The 27408-nt window shown below is 33.2% G+C and overlaps 3 protein-coding genes and 1 long non-coding RNA gene across 6 annotated transcripts; 2 read left to right on the forward strand and 2 right to left on the reverse strand.

The window, feature by feature from the left end:
* Positions 1–834: 834 nt before the first annotated feature.
* LOC112289985 (ubiquitin-conjugating enzyme E2 7) lies at positions 835–2244 on the reverse strand. Its single transcript, XM_024535808.3, has one exon. It carries the CDS (start codon positions 1703–1705, stop codon positions 1202–1204), a length of 504 nt encoding a protein of 167 aa, XP_024391576.1. The 5' UTR covers positions 1706–2244; the 3' UTR covers positions 835–1201.
* Positions 2245–7505: 5261 nt separating this feature from the next.
* On the forward strand, positions 7506–10038 carry LOC112291230 (SNAP25 homologous protein SNAP33). Its single transcript, XM_024538373.3, has 6 exons — positions 7506–7535; positions 7944–8447; positions 8779–8872; positions 9085–9209; positions 9387–9484; positions 9606–10038. The coding sequence occupies exons 2-6, from the start codon at positions 8055–8057 to the stop codon at positions 9703–9705; spliced, it is 810 nt and encodes a 269-aa protein (XP_024394141.1). The 5' UTR covers positions 7506–7535; positions 7944–8054; the 3' UTR covers positions 9706–10038.
* A 1431-nt stretch (positions 10039–11469) lies between these two features.
* On the reverse strand, positions 11470–13888 carry LOC112281940 (uncharacterized). 2 transcript variants are annotated; one of them, XR_016504977.1, is made up of 7 exons: positions 13627–13888; positions 13392–13503; positions 13091–13196; positions 12894–12996; positions 12563–12730; positions 12146–12325; positions 11470–12030 (listed from the first exon to the last, which is right to left on the reverse strand). It is a non-coding gene; the product is annotated as an uncharacterized LOC112281940 (long non-coding RNA). The 2 variants fall into 2 exon arrangements; XR_016504976.1 differs by having other exon boundaries at positions 11470–12050.
* Positions 13889–20116: 6228 nt separating this feature from the next.
* Positions 20117–21918, forward strand: LOC112273367 (uncharacterized). 2 transcript variants are annotated; one of them, XM_024502089.3, is made up of 3 exons: positions 20117–20325; positions 20622–20716; positions 20979–21918. In XM_024502089.3, exons 1-3 carry the CDS (start codon positions 20214–20216, stop codon positions 21273–21275), a joined length of 504 nt encoding a protein of 167 aa, XP_024357857.1. In that variant the 5' UTR covers positions 20117–20213; the 3' UTR covers positions 21276–21918. The 2 variants fall into 2 exon arrangements, with proteins under 2 accessions (XP_024357857.1, XP_024357940.1); XM_024502172.3 differs by having other exon boundaries at positions 20982–21918.
* The last annotated feature ends 5490 nt before the right edge of the window (positions 21919–27408 follow it).

Here is a 27408-nt window from a genome sequence, read left to right on the forward strand (position 1 = left end):
ACGTCCTGTTCTCTTTTCGATATCATCAAGATTAGGTCACTCAAAAGCCCTTCATAAGTTAAGCTTATGATTTATATTCAAAGGAAACATGGTCACACATGAACCATATCCCAATATATTTAGATATCCCAATTGGAGGTCTACAGATTTGTGTGTAGCCGTTCCAACAAATCACAGAAGAGATGCCTGACAGCATTAATTTCTTCGACATCTTCAGCTCTTGTTTTGTCATCAGAAACGAAAACATGCTATCAAACGTGAACACCGTCCACTGCGTTCCATGGTGAAACTGAAGCGGTCTATTTGAAAGATTTTAATAATTAAATTTCACATTCTAGAACTACCAAAGGATAAATAATGTAACAAAACCGTTGTAAACTTTCATTTTTTAAAAAAAACAAAACATGAGCGAAAAAAGGAGTATCTAAAGAAATGGATGGACAAAAATGAATCACGACACCCTAATCTTAGGTTAAATGCACCCTGAACAATACACACATAAACTTATCGAGTTTTAGTATGAAGTGTGTCTTGGCTGGAATTTAATCACAAATCCATTACACTAAGTTCATACACCTGACCGCACTACAATACCTGGTGACCAGGCAAAGGAAGTCCAATGTAAATGAAAACAAATACTCTTGCAAGTTGCAAAACCGACCATAACAGGTAATAGCTGCGTGTAAAACATAGTTTCCTTGCAAAAGAGACCCCTGTGATATTTAATTAGCACATACGCGAATGCACCATACAAATATGAAAACCAGAGGCATTTGCACATACTGGCCATGTCAGCGCTGGCATACATGGTTGGAAAATGTTGACAGGCGAGTCTGGAACAGAAAGAGAGCAAGACTATTCATATTGTGTTTATTCACCCTTTATAAATCCTTGCCCCATCTCAGAACGCAACCCCTGAACTGCACTCTGCGACAACCATGCTCTGTTGCTTTCCTCCGCCAACCTCCAGGGCCTCCTGTGCATAGTAATCTTTACATGGGTTGAATCCCTACTCTCTCAATCCACTACAACATACCACATAGCACCCACGCATTCTCACATTCCTCGAAAATTTCTGTTATAGCACTGTGCATACCACAGCTACGCCTAAGGTGGAGCGAAGCCACGACCATTAATCGCTCGGGAGGGGGTTGGGTGGGGGGGATGTCCCTCTTGCAGCCACTGCAGGATCGTTACCGTCTCACGCGAATTCCTGAGACCGCCTCACAATCCTCCTCACCTTGCGCTGGAACTCGTCCCTTTGCTCTCGCCATTCCTTGGCGGCATCGACATTCGCGGGTGACTCATCATTCGGGTTCGAAAGCATGGCGATGATGCTGATCAATATCGTCTCCACGGTGTGCACAGGCGACCACCGCTCGCTCGCCAGCTCGTACCCATTGGGATCGTCACCGGGAGCATGCAGAATGGAGATGCACACGCGCCCATCAGGGTACACGTTCGGATGCCACATCTCGGAGGTGAACCTAACGGTTGGAGGGCTGTTGGGGTAATCCGGAGGGAAGCTCATGATGGCGTTGAAGAAACCCCCCTCGTACAAAGTCTCCGACGGTCCGATAATGGTCACGTTCCATTCGAACACACTCGAGTCGTCCACAAGCCCAGCCGAGAACCCATCCACGGGATTCCTAGACAAATCCTTCAACTGCTTCCGCAACAGAAGACTCGCCTGGTTCTCCGCCATAGCCGCGCAGCAGGTGCTCCAACGAACCCGCGTTCCCACTAACAAACCCAAACCCAAACCCACACAGACTCCACAACACCCGGCCAAACCCAAGCGCACACACTCAGCGCGACCCAATCACTCGCGACACGCTTTCACCCGCTGACAAACACAGCAAATTGAAGGCAGGCGGCGATCCAGGGAGAGGAAGGAGGGAGGGAGGGGATTGAGAGGGCACACCGCCTTACGAGGCCGAGGCAGCGGAGGAGGAGGAGGAGGAAGAAGAGGGAGGGAGGGAGGGAGGGAGAAGCGGAGGAAGAGGGTGTTGCGTGGGTGTGAGAGGGTGTGTATCTGGGTGCCGAGAGAGCACAACAGAGCAGTGCAGAGGGTGATGCCTGTGCTGGAGTGTGGCCAAGGCAACGAAACCTAGAACGTTCTGAGGACGAGGACCAGCACGAGTTGGAGGTCGGCTGAGCCTGCCTATTATTACTCTCACACACCCCCCCCCCCCCCCCCCCCCCCACAACCCAGCCCCGTCGTCCCCAGGGGCAGGGGCAGGGCAGCGAAGAGCGACAAAGAGGCAGCGGGTCTTCTAGAGCGGGGAAGTGCCCGTCTTCTTACAACAGTCATTCAATGAACAATCCTTATTGCACTTCATTCAATTGGGTCCCCTTCTTGATTTCCTGATTGGGGAGTTTTTTTTTTTGTTTCATTTACTTTATTTTGGTAACAGGAATTTTGGGGATGCGGCAAGAGTGGCAAGTTGACTGTGTTTCTTCTTTAAAATATATACTCTCGTGCATTTATCTTATAAAATTTGGATGAATAGATATCAAATCTGCGGGAAAGTTGCACCTTGTTATTTGATATTGGGATCGAGCAAGATTTCATTCAAAACAAGAGGGGGTGGTGTGGTATAGCATGAAGCTGTGTGTGCTATGAATAAATGTTTTTATTTGATTTTTCCACTGTTTTTATCAATATTGGTGAGAATTTCATGGAATCATTGACGGATGCTATGAGAATAAAACTGAGTGTAGTCCATATTTGATATATGCAACCTTTCATGAATAAAGATGATGGCATACCAAAACTTTTGTAAGAACATAATGCTAAGATAGTTCACTTGTACAAAACCATACGTATTTTTTTAATTTTAGTTTATCACTATACAAAAACTATTGAGATAATAATGCATATTTTTTCTTAATTTAACCAACATGCAGTATAATATTTTTTTTAAGTTGTTACATTTAATATTAATAATATTAAAAAGAGCATGGTGCATGATTTTCTATTTTAATTGTCCTACAACCCAGTAAGAGACAATTCTATTTTAAACTATCAAGTATCAACAATATATATATATATATATATATATTTATTTATTTATTTACCCAACAAGTACTAAAATCATAGATATGAAATCATTGTTATAATGTAATATTTGATGTTGAATTGACAAAAAGATGTTGGTTTTGCAAAAAGTTTTTCATGAAACATGTAAATTCTACCATATGCAAGAATAAACTTAGAAAAGAAACTACTGTGACTTTCTTGGTCACATCACAATCATTTTACAAATGTATATTTTAGAATTGTTCACATCAAATTCACAAATTAATGATGCTTTCAAGCTTATAAAATGCTTCACAATTAACTTAAATTAAAACTAGATATGTTTGATCTATCCCTCAAGTATTTTTAAATATTAAGTAATTAAAAATATATAAATCTGAAAAAAAGTCAGACATGAATGCATGGTAGAACTAAAGAGACAATAAGTCATTGATTATATTTGATGGTTATTTCTATAAAAATGTATATTTTTAAACTGTTTGAAAGTATAATTTTTTTAAGGTTGAGTCTAAAACAAAGGTATACATTGAAATATGTAACAAAACATAGAAATAGGCATGATATTTAATTTATTATTAGTATTGATGTTGTTAATATTGAGTGTAACAAATCATTGCATAGTTGAACTTTGAATTCTTTTAAAACAACTACAAAACAAACAACCATTTGACTATGATTTTTTTGACATTTTTTCTTTGATGTGCATTTATATATATATATAATGATATTTTTGGATTAAATATAAATAATTTAAGTTGCATAATTATTCTTAAAAATAAAAATTTAATATACGTGTATATGAATTAAAATAGGAAATATCTTTTTATATCATAGTCTTAAGTGATTGTTTGTCATATCATCCAATTATGTTGGTTGCACGAATCTCAATTAATTCAACAAAAACAGTGGTTATGCTCCACTTCTCCATTGCACAAAACCCAATCAAGCTTTTATCTGTTGTTTCAATTGCATTGTTTCTTCTTCATTTTTCCTGCATTACAAAGTGAGAGCACTAAAGCACTTATTGGTTTAAAAAAATATTAAATAGAAAAAAAAATAAAAAAATGCATGACTTGTTTTTGCATATTAAACTTTGATTATGGTTTGAAGTAAAATGTATAAAGAGAATTGTTAATGTTACATCCCTATCTCCAATTAATATTACTACATCCAATGTGACCTTCTCGTATCTCATGTGAATTTCTTGTACACAACTAGATAATAATATGTCTCATTCTTTTGCCCAATTTTTTCTTTCTTTGCTTTGAGAAAGGGTGGTGGTTGAGATGTAGATGATGAATATTTTACAAAAAGCAAATCATAGGTTTTTTTAAAAAACATGTATATAATATTTGCCTAAAAAATTGTTTAATTCAAAATTTTGTTTTGTTTTTTTTATTTGGGTGCTATTATCTATCTATATATATATCTATATATATATATATATATATATATATATTATTTTTGGGTCAGTATTGAGATTAAATATTGGATTTTTAAATATGCCCAAAGCATTGAAGCCTACTTTTTAGTCAATTTAAGTTGTGCAGAGGTCACATGGAGAAGTTTGGCAAACTTCAGAAGCATTAACAACATTTCATTGAGGAAAATAAAACATTTTAAAAATATTTTAGTTGTTTCATAAAACAAAAATCTTAATAGTACACTCTAATACAAAATTCAATTTTTTACATTGATCATGTTTTCTTGATATAAAAAATTGATATGGTGCATCAATAATTTTCTTTAATTGATTACTTTCAAAATATAGCAAGAGGCTCTAATGCTTATATATATATATATATATATATGCATATAAATATCTTTATTGAGCTATATTTCGATTTTTATTATTTATTTTATTAACTTATTAAGATTCATTCAATAAGTGCACTATTAGTAGTTGATTATATCTGTGTTCAATACATAATTTTTATATAATATTTAAAGATTTATTTGAATTTATATTAAATTAACATCTATGTTTTTATCAAAAATTGTCTTTAGATGTAAATGTAATTCTATTGCCTTTAATAAATACAATAGAAACTTCAAATACTTATAAAATAATTAAGAACATATTTTCAATTTTCCAAGTGTCTAAGTGAGTTAAATTAAAAACATGTTGTAAATTAGCTAAAATTATAATTTTAATCTTGAACATTCTTCTAAATCATATAAGTAAGCAATTTTACTTGTTGTTTGTTTGTTTCTTTGAATATATATATATATATATATATATATATATTTATGAGCTTGTGTGTGTGTATATCTATATATCTTCAATGAACATGGGATTCATAGTAAATTATAATTACTACAAATATTTAGTCAAGTGAAAATAAAATTTTGACCAAAAGTGTGTTCTCTTGTATATATATATATATATATATATGTAGCTTGAATGTATAAAATGAACTATTACAATTTTTGTCATATATATATATATATATATATATATATATGTGTGTGTGTGTGTGTGTGTGTGTGTGTATTTGTTATTGTTCTAATTAAAAGATAATAAAAAAAGAAGTAATTTATTACTGCTATTTATTCTTAAATAAACTACTTTTAAAAAAGAATAAAGAAAAAAGAACCTTGATCAAAAAATGATAATTGAACTACTTTTATGTTCACTGTGATTGTTAAAAAAATAAAAAAATAAAAAATAAAAAATAATAATAAAAAGCTAAAATGAAAAAAAGAAGAAGAAACAAAACAATACATTTTTTTGCTTAGCAGTAGAAAATTAAGTACTTTACAGCGCTGCTTTTTTTTTTTACAATAATATGAAACATTACATCTTATACTTTGAGATTAGTTTTGTGAACTTCAGAAACAATGAAAATATATTTTAACGAATACATTCCGTTTTGATTTATTTGTTGGTGTAAATGTTTTCCTCCTCACAAGAGCCACCTTACCCAGTATTTTTTGAATAGACAAATTATGATTTTGACTATTATTTATCTTGTGTATGTCATGTACGTATTCATGTTCCAAGTAAATAAAAAATATATATAAAAAAAATCTGTATTTGGCTGTATTTTAATGAGATTTTTAGTTACTCACATGACTGCATGTGTCAAGTACAATAATTGCCCACTATTACTGTTGTTATTGTTACCAATAGAAAAAATTATAAATAAATAAGAAATAAAATTATCCCTATTTCAAAGATCAGTTGTATTAGTTTAGATTACCAACAAATGTAGAGTATTTTTAATTTTACAAATCCTTTCGAACCATAAAATATTAATCATAATATATTTGATATTTATTATTGGCAACATAAACATAAAATTATGTACTATAAGCATAAAGTTATGCATATATCAACTACCTTTGAGGACCACTCAAATACCCTGACTTTTGAATAGCAGAATATATAAATTACCTGTAGATTATATTTTGTTTTGTTTGTATGTTTGTTTTTTTTTTCTAAACTTGGTGGAATCTGATTGCTTTATATTCGCAAAGCTAAACTCTAAAACACAAACCCAAGTTTGAATTAATTGAAACGCTGTTTTTCTTATATTAGGACTTTTTCTAAATCAGAAGTCTGAATCTACTTAGCACATGTGTTTCAAAATTGATTGGATCGTATTTTTATTGAATAAAATAAAATAAAACAAAAATGTATGTATATATATATATATAAATATATATTTAAAATTTCTCCTATACGCTTACGTCATGTAGTGGAAGCCCTTCAATCAATCAAAAACATTAGTTAACACCATACCAAACCTTAATTGAACAATTAACATCTTCTTCCTATGAAAACCACGATTTTCGGAGAACCCTTCGGGAACGGGTGGGAACGTCGTTCTATCGCCTAATAATAATCGCCAACTTGCGGAAGCGGCCCGATCCATGGAACAGGGCGTGACGGAAAAGAAACCCGCCGCCGCTGCCGCCGTCATCGCCGGGCTCGGAAGTGAACGCGAACAGACGTCCAAAGGCGTCACGTCACAGCACCTACCAGCACGCGGCGGGGAATAGAAATGCGCGATCCACCACGCGACGCCGAATGCGCGGCAGCGGTGGTCCAAGTTGCTGGCGTCGGTGGCGAGTTGCGTGATGTGGGGTGGTGTCCTCGCGATCTGGGCGGGGCATGGAGTCCTCCAATGCAGTGGTCCGATTGGGTTTCCTCCTTCGCTACCGATTCATTTTCCTGTTCCGCGGGAGACTTGCTGGTAGCACAGCACTGCCCTTGCACGCACTAACTCAGTTTCTTCGCTTCGCATCCCCTATTGCGAGGCGGAACCTGCCCTTTGAGCCTCCCCAGAGCGCGTGGGCCACCCCCCGACCCTATTCACCCCCCCACGCTTTTGACTTCAACGTCTCGCCTTCGTCTTGCCCTTTGAACGATCATTCTCCCCTTTCGTCTTCCAGCTTTCACTCTTCGTGATATACTTCTTGTGCTCACAGTTGAGCTCCCAATTGCATTCGCTTCATCTCTCCCGTCCTCTGTAGCTTTCGTCGCAAGGTGAGGCGCTTGGCTCTGTTCTTGAGTTTTCTTTCGAAGTATTTGGTGGCCCCTGTTTTTAAGTTTTTGAGGCTTTGGAACCCGCACTTATGTCTTGCTTTGTTCAATTACGTTTTGAGAAGGTTGCGTTGGTGCAAGTCCATTTGGGGTTTGTGTGGTGCTTGAATGGTCGAGTGGTCAAGTTTTAGTGTTGGAACTGCTTAATTGGGTGGTTTTGCTTGTTTCGTAGAAGTGCCCGATGGGTTTGGTGTTCAATTAGGGAGTGATACATTTAGATCGCCGTTTGTTGTACATTGGGGAGTTCATATCCAGGGTTCATGTGATTTCTTTCCTGTTGTGGGTGTAAGGTTGTTATTAATGCCCCCCCCCCTTCTCATAGTTTTCACTGAATCTGGATCTCTTCTCCAGACACTTAAAATTCAAGCAGAAGTAACTGGTCGGGGTGCGAACACGCTGTGTCCTATTTTCGTAGCCGTGAAGAAAAAGAAGGTTTGTACAATTTTCCGCAGGGTGTAAACTATGGCAAGACGGGGTCCTAGAAACCCCTTCGATGACGAGGATGCTTACCCAAAGCCACCTCGTGGTGGCAGTGATGGGAAGAAGGGCGTGATCAAAACTCAATCTGCAGATGATGATGAACTTTTCAGTTACGGGAATTCGAGGGCCAAGGGTGGATACCGCGATGGGAGTGGAGACCATGACGATGAGTTCGTTAATCAGGCGGTGGCGGATCTGGAGAAGCACGCCGTAAAGAAGTCGCAGGAGACTTCAGATACGCTGAGAAATTGTCTCCGAGTTGCAGAGGATACCATGGCCGTTGGATCCCAAACCCTCATAAGTCTGGTTGATCAGGGGGATCAGATAACGCGCACCCACGATAAGGCCGTCGATATTGACCAACATCTGAGCAGGGTATGCTTTTGTACTTTCTTGGGTTTCAGGATTTTAACTTTCTAACGTCTCTACCGCGTACTATGTGGCATTACAAACAGAAATCGTAAGGCGTAGACAGCATAGAATTCGCGACTTTACTCCCAGGTCTGGATTTGTAAATGTTAGTGCATCTAGGTATGCTTGCTACTTGGCAAGCACACTACAGTAGTGTCTTGTTCATTGTGTACTATCTGACGGTCTAGCCTTGCGCATCGTAGCGGAATGGTAATGATGAAACAGAATTCAGTTCGCTTGACTATTCTATGACAGTTTTACTCGTTGGGTAACGTCTGATTGCTGGTATGCGCAGGGAGAGAAGCTGCTGGGTAGTTTAGGAGGATTTTTTTCGAAGTCCTGGAAGCCTACGAAGACTAAGAAGATCACGGGACCAATGGTTGGCCGAGGTAATTGCTTAATCATTTCACCATGAATATAATTCTATGGTTATAGTTTTCACGGTAGTTGAAGCCTTCTGTAAATGTGGTTCTGAATGCCTCAATTCGTATTGTACAGCAATAGTTGCAGATGTCACATTTTGGGCAGTTCCTTTTATTATATGCTTCTGGTTTATGTGGTTTGGAAGGCTAGATTGGATATTGATCGTGTTACGTTGCAGTTAATCAGAACAACAAGGAGAGTGCCGAGGATCGCGAAGCCCTCGGTCTAAATGGGACTAATGAGAAGAAAAAGTCCGGATCTGGCTCATATCATGACAAAGAAACATTTCAGGGGCAAATCAATGTGAGTTTGTTTGAGTCCCGAAGCTAAGGAATGCCGTTAAATTATTTTTCTCCTGGTATAGGACTTGATGGATCTGTTTGTTGTATCTGTAATTTCAGACAACTTTCTTATTATATCTAGTCTAGTTGATGCTGATGGATTAGCCTTCTGATAGTTTGCATTTTGTGTTTATTACAGGCTGAAAGGGAAACCCAGGATGACATGCTTGATGATTTAAGTAACGTTTTATCTGTAATGAAGGAAATGTCAATGGATATGAATAAAGAAATTGAAAGGTAATATTTCCATTGTTGTTATTCAGATAAGCTAGCTTAGTGTAGTCTTCGATATACTTTGTGTATACTTTTTTTGTTATGTTTTTGTTATAAATCTACTGATTCATCTTTCTGTTTACAGACAAGCTCCTGGCATTGAGCATCTTCGTGAGGACGTTGAAGAGCTGAACCGTAGAACAAGAGATGCCAACATCAGAGGACAAAGATTGCTTCGAAGATGATTTGAGAGGGACTTTCGTTACAATCCACCATTTGGTTATCAAACATTTCGTTTCTCTTCGGGTTGATGGCGAAGCCTAAGCAAGCTCAGATTTGGGTTTCTGACCCTTAGTTCTGAGATTTGATCAGAGATAGAAATGATCTCGTTGTATGAATGGCCTTCGTCAAGCCTCATTGGGCATAAGTTGTAAAAGTAACGTTTATCCTTTGCAAACGCTATTTTTTTGAGTAGAACGTTTACATCCGTTTGTAAGTATGCGATTCAGGTTGTAACGACAAGGTTGCTTGGGCAACTGTATGTTCGGTACTTCAATTTATGTGGGGGCGTTTTTCCAGCTTCGGTCTCACGTTTCCGTCCTCTTGGCAGTGAATGTGGTTGACTTCTGCTAATGAGCAATATTCTTTGTTCAGGTTCCTTGTCTTGTGACCAACTTGCTATCTGTTTTATTCGTAACTAATCTTTTCAATACTAGACACTTTGTCAAGAAATTACCCCTGGCACATTCTACTGTTGAGATAGCACAAATGTACGACAAACTTCAGCTAGTAGTTTTTACACGAACTTTTATTCATATGTTCATAAATATTAAGTACACCAGGTTTTTACTAAATCGACCTGTGCATGAATTTTTATTCTTAAATATTAAATAGAGCCAAATTTTTACTGAATTGACCTGCCCATGATGAAAAATATGGTAATCATTATGAATGTGATTTTCATTGGTTTTGGATATAACAGTGGAGAAACAAAAGCTTTTATTTATTTAGAAACAAAAGATATTCATTTATTTTTTTTCATGATGAATTGGATGTGTCAGTTAATTTAGTAAAAACTTGGGTCTATTTAACATTCCCCTAAATTTATTATTCTGATTCTAATATTTTATTGTATAAAATATATCTTATTTGAAGGATGTATTAGTTTTGAAATAGTCTAAAAGAACTATTTACATATAAAAATGGTTTGAACAATTATCCAGTAATGTCTTCAGTTTTATCAAATGAAAGACATATATGTAGTAAAATGTTAAATATAACTTTAATACTTTCTTAAGATACTTGTTTGTCTATTTTTTAATGTACTAATTTTTTACATTAATTACTGATAGTTGAGTTATATTTTAAAAGTATAATTATGGAAAAAAACTCTTTACACATTCAAATGTAAAAAAAATTGATATTTTAAAACTCTTTTAAATATAAACTATCCACTATATATTTTGATTTTTTTTAATTTTATGAATAAATAACTAAATTTCAAACAAAATTTTATTTAATAATCTAAAAAATGTTGTTTTATAAGGCAAAAATTAATTATATACACATATCTATATATGCTTGTATACATATGATTTGTAGATTTCATGTAATATGCTAAAATTTCAATGCTCAATGTTGTTTAGACAACTTCTTTTCAATTAATAGTTTGATAGTTAAATTTTGCTTTAGAATATATAAATAAGACCACAACAATATGTGTCCTTTAACTTCTTTTAGATTTGATATTTTTTTAATTGCATAATGTATAAAATGAAGATTTTTTTGTTTTATGTTGCACATTTTACACTTTTTAAAAAATAATTAAAAATCAATCGCATTGTTCTTTGGTGTTTATGTAATGCCCAAATTAAAACAAACCAATGTTTTAGTATCCTCTAACTATTTTGGTGCTCCTAGAATTGGTCATTAGTTTGTTTGAGAATATAAAATATTTTTTCACCATTACTCTTCTTGTCCTTCACTCTCAAACAATCAATAAACAACTGTAAGGTATCAAAATAGCCAAGACGGGTACCAAAATTTCCATATCCAAAATAAATAATATACAGGTTCATTGCTTTTCAAACATAATAATATAGTTTTATATATTATTTCCTATATAAAGTCTGTTTTAACCCACATTGAATCTACTTATTATTAACTAATAAAAAACACATATACACTTATTCATTTCAAATATGAAACATTTTGTATCTACGATTCATATCTACACGAGTACACACAAGACAACCAAAACCAAGTATTCATGTTCATATTGTTTCCTAAAACTGTTCTACGGTGCTAGAGTGTGGATGAAACTATCTCATCAATCACAATTTTTGTCACAAATTTTTTACCTGGATCCAAGTGAACGTCCGTAAGATGGTGCAGCTTCATCTCCTTCAGGTCATGAGGACTGATTTCCAGGTAGTGTCAAGGAGCCCATACCACTCATAGTGTCCGAAAGCATAACCAGACTCCCACCACTCCTCTGGAATTCATCAATTCGTTTACCCAATATTTGTTCAACTTTCACATGTTCTTGTTTCTGGATGCCCCACAACTCCCTATTCACATTATGGAATCTCTTCAGCACCACAAACAATTTGCAACGATTAGGACACTAATGCCATATTTTCCCTTCTGATAATTGCAGTGAAGTCAGGAAGTAGCAAGCAATACCTATGCATCTGGCATGGTCCGTGTCTCTCTGCTTTCGAAGCTCATCACGTCCTTCGGCAGCCCATTGCAACAAAACCTCCATTTCGTTTTGTTGCTTGGTTCGGAGAGCTTGTTCTTTGAGTGCTACCTCAGCTGCATATGCAGCTATTGTTGCTCGTAGCTCTAAAAGCTCCATGCTGTCTGCAATGCGTTTAACCTCATCTGCCTCTAAATAGTTTCCTTGTTTACCAAGAAAGGTCTACACAAGCAGAGTATTGAAAAAATTGCTAGCTTGGTGCACATGCTTTCAAACAGCAAATCAAGGTAACTGCAAATCAATCATATGTTATCTACAGGTTATGGATTGCCAAGAGGAAATGAAGTTTCAACTTCATGCTCCCAACCAAAATGGCGTTCAGCCTGACATTGGTTGGTTACCTGCACTTTTCTGTGTTTTAGAAGCGCAGGAGACCACTGGGGTTTAGTGGGTGCTTTTGCAGTTGAGCGTTGCCTGAAGGCTTGTATAACACTGAGTTGTTCACGTTTCAACGTCGCTGCATGCTGCACTACTCCTTTGTGGAACTCGTGCAACTTCTCATCCCAAATCTATTCAAGTACAAGAAACACGCAAATATATTTCAGGATAAAAAAAGCATTAACTGAAGTTTTGGCAGCAATATATGCTGGGATATCCAACAGAGAAGACAGGGTTTGAATTTGGACATTGCATAGAAAGAATTTGCAGAGACTTTTCTGCTGAATATCCTACCAGATTTGTCGCTTCAGTTTCTTTTTCATGCAATCTCCCAGAGTCTACTCTTTCTTGTGAATGTCTTGAGCATGGCAGCTTTTCCCTTGTTATCTTCCAAGATCTGCAACCACATTCCAGTTAAATTCAGTATGAAATTTCAGCAGACGTGTACATTCTTGTATTAGCATTAGACAAGATCAAAAAACAATGAATACCTTCACACCATTCAGGCGTTGGGCCACAGCTCGTGCGTCCATGCAGTTTGCCCTCTTCTTCAGCTTTTTTCCTGTGTTCTTCTAGGGACCTGATAACCTCGACCACCTTCACACAGTTCAACACACAAGAGTAAATACAAACAGGATCTCTTTCACGTCGTCGCTGGTTTCTTCCTGAGAATCAAACTATCACTTCACCTGGTGCAGACACATTTTCATGGTAATCCAATAGATATAAACATTCCTTGAATATAAAACCATTATAGACACAAAGGATTAGTGAGGGGTATTCAGTGAGTACCTGCGGAGAAAGGGCAGGATAAGTAACCGCCATAGAAGTCCTCCGGATCGGACTACGTTGCAACGTTCGGAACGATCCAGCCGTTGTGGTGCCTGTCATGCTCACACTATTCCTGCACTCATTCTCATCACCCACACTCCACATGTCAATACTATAACTCTACATCTGCATTAAAAAAACTATGATCCTCATCAAAATATCAGGAAATCGGCGAGAAAATAAGAAAATCCATTACCTAGCTCCAACAAATGAAGGATAACGCGAATCCTTTCTCTCAAAGTGGGCTGCAAGCTGCACAAGCATAGCCCACAGCACGAGACTTTTTCAAAATCACTGCAAGTAGAATTTCTGTAACATCGTGACAGAATATTTCGAGGTTCATTACAATTGGACACCCCTGCTGGTATGCAAGGTTTACCACCGCAACGCAATACAGATCAAGCCTTAATAAATGACAAAGGCAGTGGAGGTATTGTGAAGCAATGGGTACCACGGAGACGGGGACGCCATCCTTCTGCTCAGTGGCATGGCTCGTCTTCTAGAAGAGTGAAGAGGCATTGTTGTCCCTGTCAGTGGATCCGGGGGCGATGACATCTCCACCCCAGTTATTTACATTTTCCGCACAAGGGCTTTTTCGTGTTTTTGAGGTAAAGACCAACTCCTCTCTGCCCTCATATTCGTCCAACTCCTCCACGAACTGAGTAATCTCCTTCTCCACATCAATGTGCTGGTTGAGCTGGATAAACGTGTCATCCCTCTCGCTGCTCAGAGGCTCCGGGGACCCGCTTCGTGATTTTTCTGAGCGAGGCTCTAGCCGTGCCAGAGACGGTGGCAAGGCACCATGGCTGGCCATATCTCTGCAACTTCAATTGTGCATCTTTTCCCCTGGCTTTTGCTTAAATGAAACGAGGAATGAAGGTCTCCGATTTCCAATTCACGAGTCCGATTGCCTATCCTGCGTCCAACCCGATCGACATTACGATTTGCATCGAGAACTCCGTTGTCCCGCCTGTAGAATGACGCATTGATCCATTTTCGGATGTGGTGGGAATCATGCAAGTGGCGCAGACTCTCCTCTGAAGTAATTTGAAAGTCCCAATCGAGTTCTGGCATGATATCCGCGTGCCCATTTGTGCATCCAGAAAGACGAAAAAGGGTGATTCATATATGGGTTCATGGTTTTCATTCGAGTTCAAATCTTGTAAAGTAAACACAACCCATTGCTGAAACACACATTAGCATCATGTAACACGAAATGATCTCTAGGCCACTGAACTTAGCAAAGGACCGCTCCAAGATTGAGTGGCAAGTACGAGTTTTTCTCGGCACCCTTTTCCTGTGCAGTTGCGAGACCCCATTTCGACACTCACCCAGCTGATGTCGATCATCTCCAACACTAAAGCTGTAGAGCGAGTGCACCTGTTGTGTTGTGAGGAGCTCAAAAACTAGGGCTAGGGTTTGAAGCTTCGGCAAGCATTCAGTTAGCATGTGATGTATTGCACGTCTCTTTGATGTAGAGCCCGGTCGTGCTTAGAACCTGTGCTCATGCTGCAATGCAGAGACCAAAGGGAGAAAGCACCTCGCCTGCATCGTTTGTTGCTCATAATGCTGCCGTCAGCCCTAATTTGTCTCAAGGGTACTCTTGTGCGCTTTGTATAGCAATTTGGGGCTGGTCTTTACTTCCAGGATTGTGTATTATTTCTGGTTTAGATATGGGTTTTGTTGTGATTTGACATTGTGGAAGTTTGTGATTTAAAAAACATAAAAATGTTGTAATGACATGTTTTTGAATAAGTAAAGTTTGTATTGCTTCAAGGATATATATCATTGATTTTTCATTAACCATCTGAATGAAAAGTAATTAGTATGTTTTTTTATAAGAATTTATGCCCAAAAATATTATAGTAGTGGCTTATTTACTTTGGATTTAACTTGCAAATAATAAAGCTTATTGTTTTTAATTTATATTAAAAAAGTAATACTTAAAGATATTTTTGAAGTTTCTAAAATTAAATCAATCTTGTAAGTATCTAAAATTAAATTCGTAGGGTTTTACATCTAATAAGTTATTCCCTATTTAGTTATAACATTTGCAAAGTTATAGAAAAATGGTAGAACTAATATGGTTCTATGGTACTTAAGTTATAATTGTGCCAAATTATAAGTTATAGCTATAATAAGGAAATATAGCTTATAGAGGAAAAGAAAGATAGAAGTAGAAGTGAAAGAAAAGGATAAAAAACATGATATGCAACTATTCCAACATTTGCTCCTCCTTAAGCACATTGGTGGTATCCTTGCCCTAATTTGCTTCATATTAGTAAACAAGCTAAATAATCTTATGGTCTTCCAATTCAATATATGCCATGCTATTTTCTTTAATTGGGTTGAGGAGACCCTTTATCAACATTAGACTTTGCAATAGAAGATGTTCAAGTGTACTTTCTAGCCCTCCCTCTACTATTCATTTATTGATGTCAACATTTGTGACTTAGTTTGAATGCTTGAAGAGCTCGGCGTGGCAAAAGTAATTGTTGATTGTAATAAAAGAGATTTCATTATTGGCTACAAGTGACCAATGTATTATTTTCAACTTGCCAACCTTGTATATGTTGAGTTTATTGTAGTCAAGGGCACATTACAAATAAAAATACAAACAATAAGGCTATATTACAACAATTATGCTTACATCCATAGGCTAAACTTTGGAATTAAAGTTTAAAGAAGTGCACAAATCTTAATGTTTAGAGTTGGACAATCATTTGTGATGTGTGAGGGCACATTGTCCATTAGCAAGATGATGTGTTAATTTGTCCTAGCTATCTTTGCATTAAGTTGTTTGAGCCATTATTAAAAAAGAATTTGGCCATTTTATTGGAGAAATAAGAAAATCCAAATTACTCTCTTAAGCAGCAATTGAAGCAACGAGACTTATTTGCATGGCCAATACAATAGTAAAAAAAAAAAAGAAACAATAAAAAAAACAATAAAAAAAAACAATAAAAAAATTATGACTTCTATTTACATTTGTAGTAGATGCAATTGTAATTTGTATTATTTCCTTTTTATAACTTATAATTTGTTGCTCAATTTTGTAAAAAAGTCTTATTATATATCAAAGAAGTCATAATTGGGAAGACAAACACACCAAGCAGACAAAGCCACATCAATTGCATTGTAATCAATAAAATATGCTCCTCTATGCATTATAATGAGTTTTAACTTATAGCAAGAAATGAACTTCTTGAATCACTTATTAGAAAATTTGATGATGCCTTTTGGAATGGCAAGATGTTCAACAAAATATCAACCACAATCTTTGATTAATTTTGAGAAAAATAATTTTTTTTAAGAATGGTGTTGCAAGATCCACAAAATAAGGGCTTCTTTGATTTTTGAGGAGTGGACATTCTCCTTTGGTCTTACATAAAGGTGGTTAATATCCATTGCTTTGTAAACATTGCATTTCCTATTTAACTTTAAAGTAATTTTATGTTCATTTATTTATTTTTTACTCCATGTATTATCTTGGTAAATTGACATATATTTGTCAAATTGTTTTGGAGTTTAAATGTAAAATTGTTTTGACTCTAGGTTGGATATATATATATATATATATATATATATATATATATATATTATAAAACAAAAAACTAAAAATCAATTTTTATATGATATGTATCTTTTAAAAAAAGTTATACATATATAACAAAGTTTTCAAAATATATATATATATATATATATATATATATATATATATAAAAGTTAATATTAATTTTTTAATATTTAAATATTTATCAACATAAGTTTAAAATACCAAAGTGTATAATTTTATAAAACATTCAAGGATCTTCATTCCAATATATATGTATACACTAAAGATTATGTAAATCTCATCAACATATAGCTAGATAAGGGCCAGATATTAATTTGTTAAGAAAACCCATAGTGTATTTCTAAAATATAAATTTAAAAATAATAAAGTATCAATAACTTAAAATTTAAAATTATTTTTCGGTTTAAGATTATTATTATAAAAATTTACAAAATTTAAATATCTTTATTTTTTTAATAAACATTTTAAGAAAATAATTAAATTTTAATTTTCTTACTATTGATGTTAAATTATTCTAATTTTTTAAAATAACAAAATATTTAAATGATATGTAAAACTTATTTTTTGGATTACATTTGGATGCATTAAAAATAGATATAAAAATAGAATATTAAAGATGATAGTTATTATATTTAGATTTGAACATATATTTATATAAACACATTATTAGTTTAAATTAAAACTAAATTGTTATTCCATAAACTTTATTTTTTGTTTCTAGATTTTTTAATAATTAATTTACATGATCTCTTTTAATAAAAATCAAATTATTTACTTAAGTAATTTTTTTAATCTCATGCTAATAATATTAATTAAAAAATAAAAATATTAAAATTTAAACTAATTCAAAATAAAAATATCTTAATTTAAAAAAAGTTTAATATCTACTCATGAATTATATTGATATATTTTTATTAGATTTTTATCAAATAATATAATATTTTGGCTAATAAATCAGTTTAATTCTAAATAATTATAACAAAAGTTATATTTTTGTGTTACAAAATTATGTATACAGTTTTTATATTTATTGAAAAATAGTTACATTTTTATCAATAAAATTAAATATGTATAGCCAAATTATTTTTTGGAAAAAAAAAAGATAAGATAAAAGGTAAAAACATTCTATGCCAGACCAATAGGTATAAATAGGTGCATCAAAAAGGAATCAAAGAAAACATTATTGTATACTTTGGCACAAGATAAATTTTTATGTTATTATTGTAAAATTTGAAAATTATAGTTTACAACAAGATAAAAATAATTTATCTAAGTAAAAATTTAAAATAATTTAGAAGATTTTTTTTTTTTTTTTTTTTTTTTTTAATATGGCTTTTGATAATCACATCCAATCTCTATTATGTGATCAATTTGTAGATCTAGAAAACAATATTAATTGTTCCTTCAAAATTTGGATTGATTTCTGTCACGGACACAAAATAGAGACTTGAAATCTAACAAGAAGTTCAAGAAGAAGTGGCAGAACTAGATTAAACAGATGAGTACAAGAACAACACCAGAAAGGTGAGCTAGAACTCCAAGAGATGTGTTGTCGAGACTGAAGAACTCTTCAGCCTCGACTCCTATATATACTACTGGCCTATGGTTCTAAGGAAGCGCATCAAGAAGCTTCCCAAGAACTATGAAACTTCTCGAGCAACTACCCAAGAGCTAGGAAGCTTCTCAAGTAACTTCCTAGAATCTACTAGAATATTCTAAGAATCTTCTAGAGCCTTCTAAGAGAATCTTTAGGGAATCTTCAAAGAATCTTTAGGGAATCTTTGAAGAATATTCTAATAGAATATTAAAGGAATCTTCTGGAAGTTTCTAGAGACTTCTTTCTAGAAGGTTCTAAAAACTTGTCTCTAGAAAGGTCTAAGGACTATATCTCTAACAATTTCTTTCTAATAAAGTACAAAATTGTCTATCTTTTATTTTTAAAAAATTATCACGAAAGTTTTAAAATCGAATTTAAATATATATTTTACTATACATATTTTTAATTATTAGCCAAAACACTTATACTTTAAGATAGACACAAAAAAATGAATGAAAGAAATTTCTTTAAATTGCAAGTCTCTACTAATTGTGCAAAATAAATATTTTCTAGGAACAACTTTAAAAAAAAAAAAAAAAAAAAAAAAAAAAACTCTACATGTCAATTCCAACGATTATACCTATAATCAACCATCCAAATTTTAGTGTAAATATTTTCACCTCAATAAAACCTCTAAGCTGACGACCCAGTGGACCAAACCGGTTCGAAAACCGTTGGAAGACTCGGAGATGAGCGATCCAACAAGTGGATGGCATTGCGGAATGGTCCAGTATATAATATGCCCACGTCGATATACCTCCGAGCTGAAACGGGGGGAGGGATGGCCTGCACGCCCGGATCCTGTTACGAAGTATTGGTGTAAGCCATCAATCACATGTAGGTGGGTTCAGCTGTTTCGACAGAAGCGGGGGAATTCAGGTATGGCCGCCATTGCTGCGAAGCGCTGTTCCGTCGAGTGTGCTCTAATTACACCCTCGTAGACGGGTCTACTTTTAGAGATTTGGTTGGCGGATTCGTACATGCACCACAAGATGTCGATCCGGCTTGTGCGACGATCATGCCGCATTTACAGCCGATTCATGTCTAAACCAGGCGATGCAAAGGAGAACTTTTTTAGGATATGTAATGCTGGACGGTTGCGTCGACCCTTGCTTGCATTGAAACTGGCGCTGCGTTTTTGTAGCGGGTGTGGATTCCATCACCACGTTTCGCCTGATCTTCGGAATAGGAAGGCATTCACGCCTTTCTAGCACAAGGGGCTTCTGCTTCTGAAATATGATTCTCATCTTCCACAGACGTCATTATAATATTCGCAAACGAAGCCATGAGCTCACTGCGGGACGGCGCGGCGGAAATTTGAAGCCGTGTGGAATTCCGGAACTTGTCAGTGGCAGCTTTGGGGGTTCCGTCTTTTATGTTTTTATTTTATTACACTTCTGTAGCGACTGTCGATTGCCTACGTTTTGTACGGCGCGGCGCGGCGAAGGGATCTAACGTTCTAGTCTAGACTATATCAGCGATGGTGATTCAGTTCCTCACAGGGTAGTGTCGATAGGCGCCGTCTTCCTGGAAACGGGATCCGCTGGTTCAGATTGATGGTTGATGCTGGTGATGATTTGAGAAGTCTGGAGTCGCCCTCTTCACCGACATGGTTTCGTCACGTTTGCAATGGCTGCTAGCCGTGCAAGTGCTGATTGCCCTTAGCAGCCTGGATTTGTTGGTTTCGAGTGTTGAAGCAACTCCACGTCATTTCTTCAAAGGTTTCTCTCGCAAGACCCCCTACATCTGTTCCTGGTTTCGCAGTTGCTTGGGACGGATTTCGTGAACTTGGTTCTAGTTTTTTTACATGTGGATCTGACGTCTGTTTCATTTGCCGAAGTGTATTATCCTGAGTACTGGAGTCAGCATTCGGTGTTTCGAACAATATTCTCACATTTCGGAATGAACTATGAAAACGGGTTTCGATGTTTGTGCCCATTACCAACGTCATTGAATATTTACCTACTCTTTCACTGGAGCATTGCATTTCTCATTTAACTCATGAAACTGATTTCAGGGCAGAAAACCCAAAAAACAAATGGGCTTGACAGTAGTGGTCCAGCAGGATTAGCTTCCAAGATACACGAGGAAAGCACTTCAAAGGAAGTGGAAGTGAGTATACTTTCTTCACGATAGTAGAAGCTTATCTCTAAACTGATGGATGCACTTCTGTTGAAACTTTTGTAGTCAACTTCATTTCAAATTTAGTCCCCACCTTTAGCTAGATGTTCCAAGTACTATGATCGACAACATTGATGTTTTCTAAATCATGATTCCAGATAGAAATATCCTTTTTCACACTATGTAAGTGTGCACAACAATAACAGCGTTTCTAGTAGTTTTTGGAATCTCACGCCCCGATGCTATGCTCCAGCAGTTTACAGCGGAGCAGCTGAGCAGCAGCGAAGATTTCAGGACGTATCGTCCACGGCTTCGGTCTGAGAGGGAGAGGTTGCTGCTTGCCAGCACCAGAGCAAAGAAGGCACGTGTCAAGAAACGGTTACCGCCTAAGGCTGCTCCGCCACCTCCTAAGAACAGCCGACGAATTGTGGCAATCCCACCTCCACCGCCGCCTCCAAAGAACATCGGACGAGGGAGATGCTCACCTTCTCCACCACCTCCACCGCCTACTCCGATGGCGTCGTACAGCTTGGGGAAGCGAAATCATTAAACTGGGACCACTAGCTGGGATTATCGTCCCTCGATTCCATATCCGTCCTGCAACGCAATTGCGTCGCGCAATGGTCGGTGCCCATCTTCGCAGTGCCCCCTTGTGAATGCTTTTGTTTCAATGCTTTTCTGATTGCTGTGGGTGCGATGTCGAGATCGAAGTGAACTGGCCCATGTCTAGATTGATTGTGTATCTTTCCGCATCGGTGCCCTTGTTCTCTACTGATCTTGTTACACCCCGCACCCTTGACCTCAGATTCGTATAATTCTTTACGACATTAGTCGTAGTTAGGGCCCATAGTCGAATTCTTACGTAATACATGTATACGCTAGTGAAATCTTACGATGTTTGGTGTTGAAATCGATTATGGCCATTCTGCTTTAATCTTCCATTTTGAAGGTATTTCTCACTGTGCTGTTTCGGAGACGACGGTTTGACTTACTTTATAAGCGCTGCTTGTCTTAACCTCTTCCGAAGCATTCCTTGTGGTCTTAAATCTAGAGTGTAGTTGAGATAAAGCAAGTTGACAATGAAAACCGTCCAGTGTGTCTCTTGTTTTTCTCCCATGTGGATTCCGTTTTTATTCAGATGTTTACAGCGTATTCGATTTATAATCTATCTCTCTTCTGTGTTGATTACAATACCTTCTGTGCTTTTATCGATAATTTACGCCTTTTATATTGCAAATACTTGTTGTATGTATCTTGATCCAGAATGGTGGAATGAATGCAATGTACCTGAGTGTTGAAAAGACATGTAAAATGTAACTATAGAACGATTAAACTATATCACCTGTTTTATTATTGCAGCTTTTGCTGTTAAGCTTCAATTGCTCGCGAAACCCTCGTGATACGAGAATTGCAATACTTCTCTTTCCGCTTACATTTGCTATGTAAATCTATAAGCAACACAGATTTGGAATACAAATACTTCAATTGCCTTTATTGGTCTTCTTAAATACCTACACCAAATTACAAGTCTTTATATTAATTTAGACCTTGAATAAACGACTAATTGGTAAGCATTAGTCGATAAGAGTGTATTTTATTTTTATAAATACTTATTACAATAAATAAATCTATTTTAATTATTTTTAATTTAAATATATTTGGAGAATATCAATAAGTGGCATCTATATTGTAATCCATTGTTTAAATTTACTTTTGGTGCAATTCTATCTATCAACATTCCACATTGTATATATTAGAAATGGTATATGTGTGCAAAGCAACAACTTATCCAAAGTTTTTTTACTTGTTAACAAATATGCAACTTTGATTAGAAATTTTTCTGTTGCAAAGTAATTGAAGGGAGATAGAAAAAGTCTAAATGCAACAATAACTAAGCCAACAAACTACTTGATTTGAAGTATTGACAAGTAAGGAATTGTAATGTGGAATGATATCACCTTCAAATAAATATTGCAACAGATTTGATACTTTTGATTTATCAAAAGTTCAAAATCCAACAGTAGGAAATTTAGTATGTAGAATGAAAGAACTTTGTACAATAATGAAGATACAATTAAAAGATGATAAAAAAATAATAAAAAATTATGCAAATATTTTTAAAATAGAACAATCTTTATTTAAAATTAGTAATAAGACATGGTTACTTTGTTATAATATTAGGACTAATTGACCTAGTAACAAATTAGATTATTAAAGGCTTGATCCATTTGTTATCACAAAAAAAAATTAATTTAATAGCAAGTAAATTTCAATTACGACTATGAATGAAGATCTATTAAGTATTCCATGTATCTCTAATTGAATTATATACAAAAATTAGCATATTAAAAAAAAAAATCACCACCATCTTTTTTGCTAAAATAGATAAAACATAAGAGTTTGAAGTAGAAGAGATCTTGGATTTAAGGTGGCCCTAAAAAAAATTGAAACATCTTATGTATTGGCGCAAATATAATATTTTTCAATACATGTAGAAACCATATTAGAATCTAGCAAATGCATTAATTTTTAATTTTAATTTTAATTTTAATTTTTTAATGACATAATTTATAAAAAATTAAAGAATAATCTTTGAAAAAAAGATGGTATAAATTAAAGAAAAATTAAGTGAAGAATCAATTTTTAGAACTTTATTGCAAACAAGAAGAATCAATAGCCAAAAAATTCATATTATGAATTTTTATTTACAAAGTTACTAGATAAAATACTTGGATTGTCTCAACTTGGTCAACATCACTATTTTGACAAAGATTCTCAAGAAAGATATGCTCTTCTTTGAATAAATGATAAGAAACAATATGTTTGGTATTATAACCTTCGAAGAGACTCTTGATATTTAATAATGTTAGAATTGTGTACTATACTTGCTAGAATATAAAATACATTATTTAAAAGTGGCTATGAAAGTTTCAATAATGATCAAATAACAAAGTAGTTTTTTTTGTCTTAGTAAGAGACATTATGGATAGTTAAAAGGACCTATCAACTACCTTTGTGTAGAACAAAGACCAAAGTTTGTTGGTAGTACCATTCAATAGATCTTAAATTTCATCAACTTATAAAGTAATGACATAATTATTTATAATTATTTATTTTTATTTTAAAATAAATAATGTAATAGATAGTCATTTATTAATATATTTACTTAGATAAATAGAACTAAATAGAAATAAATAGAAATAATTTTTAATATTAATAACTTATTTGAAAAGTTTTTATAAGATTTGTAGATTTAACATATTTATAAGTGATTGGTAGGTTAATAACTTGGACAATAAGTTGGCTATTTGTTACTTATTTAGCTACTTGTATTATAAGTTGATCATTTGGCATTCATATTAGAAACTTATTCTACAAATTAGACACGTGTTCTATAAATTGGACACGTATTATATGGCTTATAGAATATTTCCACGTAATTCGTTAGTAGATAGTGTACATAGAGGTAAAAATGAGGCTTTCTTTGTTGTTGTTAATGCCTTTCTTGTGCTCTATCTTGGTGCAAGACTTCCTAGTCATTTTGTATTTGGAAATAACTATTTTAATTTTGATTTTATATCTATCTTTAAATTTTAATTTAATTTTAATTTAATTTAATTTTTTGGTTATATGAGAATGTATTGTTATTTTAAGTTTTTTTTATTATGATTCATGCCTTTGATAGAGTCTTACTAAGTCTTGAAAGAAATTATTTTAGTTTTTTTAATATTTTTTCTTAATAATAAGCCATTATGTTTTAATTATTGAGATCAATATCTACACTAGCCTTCTATCTAAATGTATTCCACATCCAAAACTTATAAATGTAAGTTAATAGGTAGAAGAATCATAAAAATAAATTCCATGGCTTTTTTAATTATTTTTATATATAAAAAAATAAGTTTATTTTATTACTATTATAAATCAGTAATATATAATAAATTAGTTTTTAATTGGAATTAAAGTTATAAAATATTATTGGAATTTTTAGAATTTATTTAAATATTTTAAGGAATTTTTATAATATATTTTCAAGACCTTGGTATAAATAGTTTTACAACCTTGGGAGGCTGTTACAAAGAATTTGAATAAGGTTTGAAGGTCTTTTATAGTTTTTAGGCTGATTTAATATTTTTAAAGACCAAAGTGAAGTCAAAAATTTCAAAAAAGAGATTTTATTAGAAAAAATTAGGAATACCAATCGCTAATATAGCAATTGTAAGAAAAAAAATGTATACATGTCTTACAGAGGATGTAGGACCTTAGATATAGGTAGAAATATAGGACTAGGGCCATGTCTTTATCAAAAAATGCCCAAAAATATCCATTCTAACACAACATTATACTAAAAATTTATACCTAAAGCTTTTCTTTTAGTGGTTTTGTATATCAGGTACTTAACTTGCACTTCGACATTTTCAATTTAATTATTAGTTATCCATGCATGTCTACAAATATTAATATCAAATAATTTCTTCAAATTTTTTAAGTAGTTTATTTATGAAAAATCAAATATTATAAGTTTTAAAATTATTAATAAGAAAGGTGTAGAATTAAATGTAATATATATATATATATATATATATATATAGATATATATATATATATATATATAGATATATATATATTATACATATATGTATAATATATATATATTTAAATATACAAAAATATTTATGAGAAATTTGAAAAGGATATAAATTATAATTTATTCAAAAGTTTTTTCACAAGGTGCTATTTGAAGTGTCTATTCATCTGGTGCTAAGTGTGAATTGGATATTTAGTCTACTACAACCATTTAGTTTGTTGAAGTAAATTATGATACTAGTGATGAAAAGAGTCCTTTCATTGAGTAAACACATCTATTGCACAAATTTTAGATGGTCATTATATACATATAAATGCTTAAAATAACTCACTATATCATGCAAATATGTATGTTGTGTATACACTTATTATCACATGATCCCAAGTTAGTAGAATATGGTTCATTCAATTGAAAATGATACTAATGCAAGAACTATGTTGCAACAAAAAAAAAAATAGATCCATTATTGGAATACATCAAGTGCACCTCATTAGTGAATAGCAAAATTCTTGCAATCAATATTTTCAAAGTTTTACTTTCATCAATAAAGTTGAAAATAAAATTTAAATAGGAAAATTTTGGTATAAACTTATTTTTTATATTTCAATGTATTCAAGCATGAATGCCAAATGTTTTTTTAGAATCTCCAAAGTTTAAATAGAAGTTACCGCTAGAGCTAATTTTGATGCTAGATGGAAGCCATCCTAGGCAGATTTTGATTTTGTCTCTTCTTTATTCTTTTTTTTTTTAAAAAAAATATATTATTATTCTCTTGATATCTGATTTAGGTATAGTTGTTTGTATATAGTCTCAAATCATGTAATTCTAAAGATACTCATTTAAACAAGCTTGTAATTCTAAACCTTCAATTATTATTGGAAATACTCTCAAGTATATCAAAAAATAATTATTAAAAAAAGAAAATCTTTACATGATGGCAAAAAATAAAATTATCTATAAAACCATTACTTGATTTTTAAGTTTTTTTATAACACATATTGATTTTTATATAAAAAGATATTAGATTAAAATGTCAAAATATTGATGCTAAAAAAAGGTATATATAAATTTTTAGTTGATGCAACATATTACCTTATTAAAATGTTTCAAAAGTCCTAACAACAACAACAAAAACTATGTATATAATAAATTAAAATCTTACAATTTTTAATTTTGATTTAAGATTTAAGATTTAGAACTTAGAATATTTTAGAAATAAAGTGTAAATAAAAATTAATTTATATTTTTTATTTTATATCCATAGTATGAATAGAGACTAACTCAAATTAGATATTTTAAATTCATAAAATATTTAAAATTAATTTAAAAATTAAAATTTTACCAAAATTATAAACTTTAATCTAAAAGCATAAAATTCTAAATTTTAAGTATAAAATCATATTAATTCTAAACTTAAAAGTAAAAAAAATTCAAATTCAATTTTACATATTTTTATAAGTTTAATTTCTAATGTCTATAAATCTAAAATAATTTACAATAAATTATTAATATCTATGGAATCTTAAATTTTAAAATATTAAAATAAATTAATATAAAATTTCTAAAATTCATATATTTTTATAATAAATTAAAAATAATAAATTCAAAAAAATTATAATTTAAAATCTAAGAGCATATGTATTATATTTTTTAGAATATTTAAATCCTAAACCTTAAGAACAAATAGTATAAAAAACAAGAGGTTCTTTTAAAGAAAAATAAAGAAAGATGTAAGAAGATTGAAATACTTATGAAATTAAAAATCTTAAATTATAAATTCTAAATTTAAGTTTAAGATTTAATTTAATTTAATAAAAAAATATAAAAATAAATATATGATCTATGAATTTAACTTGCTCAAGTAACACTTAAATTTTGTTATGTGATATATAAGATTTTTAGGATATCAAATCATATCTAATAATAGGCTATTCTATCCTCTTACATAAGTTTTAAAAATCTTAAATCTAAATTTTTATGCCATATATTTTGGTAATAAGATTCCATCCAATATTTTTGGTAATAAAGTTAAGCATGAATACTAGCTTATATCAAAAGTAGTAAAAAAAATTGTGAGATTGTAAAATTTATTTGG

This window comes from Physcomitrium patens, chromosome 1, assembly GCF_059467195.1.
Source record: "Physcomitrium patens ecotype Gransden chromosome 1, ASM5946719v1, whole genome shotgun sequence".
Lineage (NCBI taxonomy): Eukaryota > Viridiplantae > Streptophyta > Bryopsida > Funariales > Funariaceae > Physcomitrium > Physcomitrium patens.

What these genes read in the sequence shown, in the direction of transcription:
- LOC112291230 (XM_024538373.3), top strand. Translation starts at nt 8,055, where the DNA reads ATGGCAAGACGGGGTCCTAGAAACCCCTTCGATGACGAGGATGCTTAC. An exon ending in TTGACCAACATCTGAGCAGG is followed by an intron (nt 8,448 to 8,778) that starts GTATGCTTTTGT and finishes TGGTATGCGCAG; the next exon opens with GGAGAGAAGCTGCTGGGTAG. An exon ending in CATTTCAGGGGCAAATCAAT is followed by an intron (nt 9,210 to 9,386) that starts GTGAGTTTGTTT and finishes TGTTTATTACAG; the next exon opens with GCTGAAAGGGAAACCCAGGA.
- LOC112273367 (XM_024502089.3), top strand. Translation starts at nt 20,214, where the DNA reads ATGGTTTCGTCACGTTTGCAATGGCTGCTAGCCGTGCAAGTGCTGATT. An exon ending in TCCACGTCATTTCTTCAAAG is followed by an intron (nt 20,326 to 20,621) that starts GTTTCTCTCGCA and finishes AACTGATTTCAG; the next exon opens with GGCAGAAAACCCAAAAAACA. An exon ending in GCACTTCAAAGGAAGTGGAA is followed by an intron (nt 20,717 to 20,978) that starts GTGAGTATACTT and finishes GCTATGCTCCAG; the next exon opens with CAGTTTACAGCGGAGCAGCT.
- LOC112289985 (XM_024535808.3), bottom strand. Translation starts at nt 1,705, where the DNA reads ATGGCGGAGAACCAGGCGAGTCTTCTGTTGCGGAAGCAGTTGAAGGAT.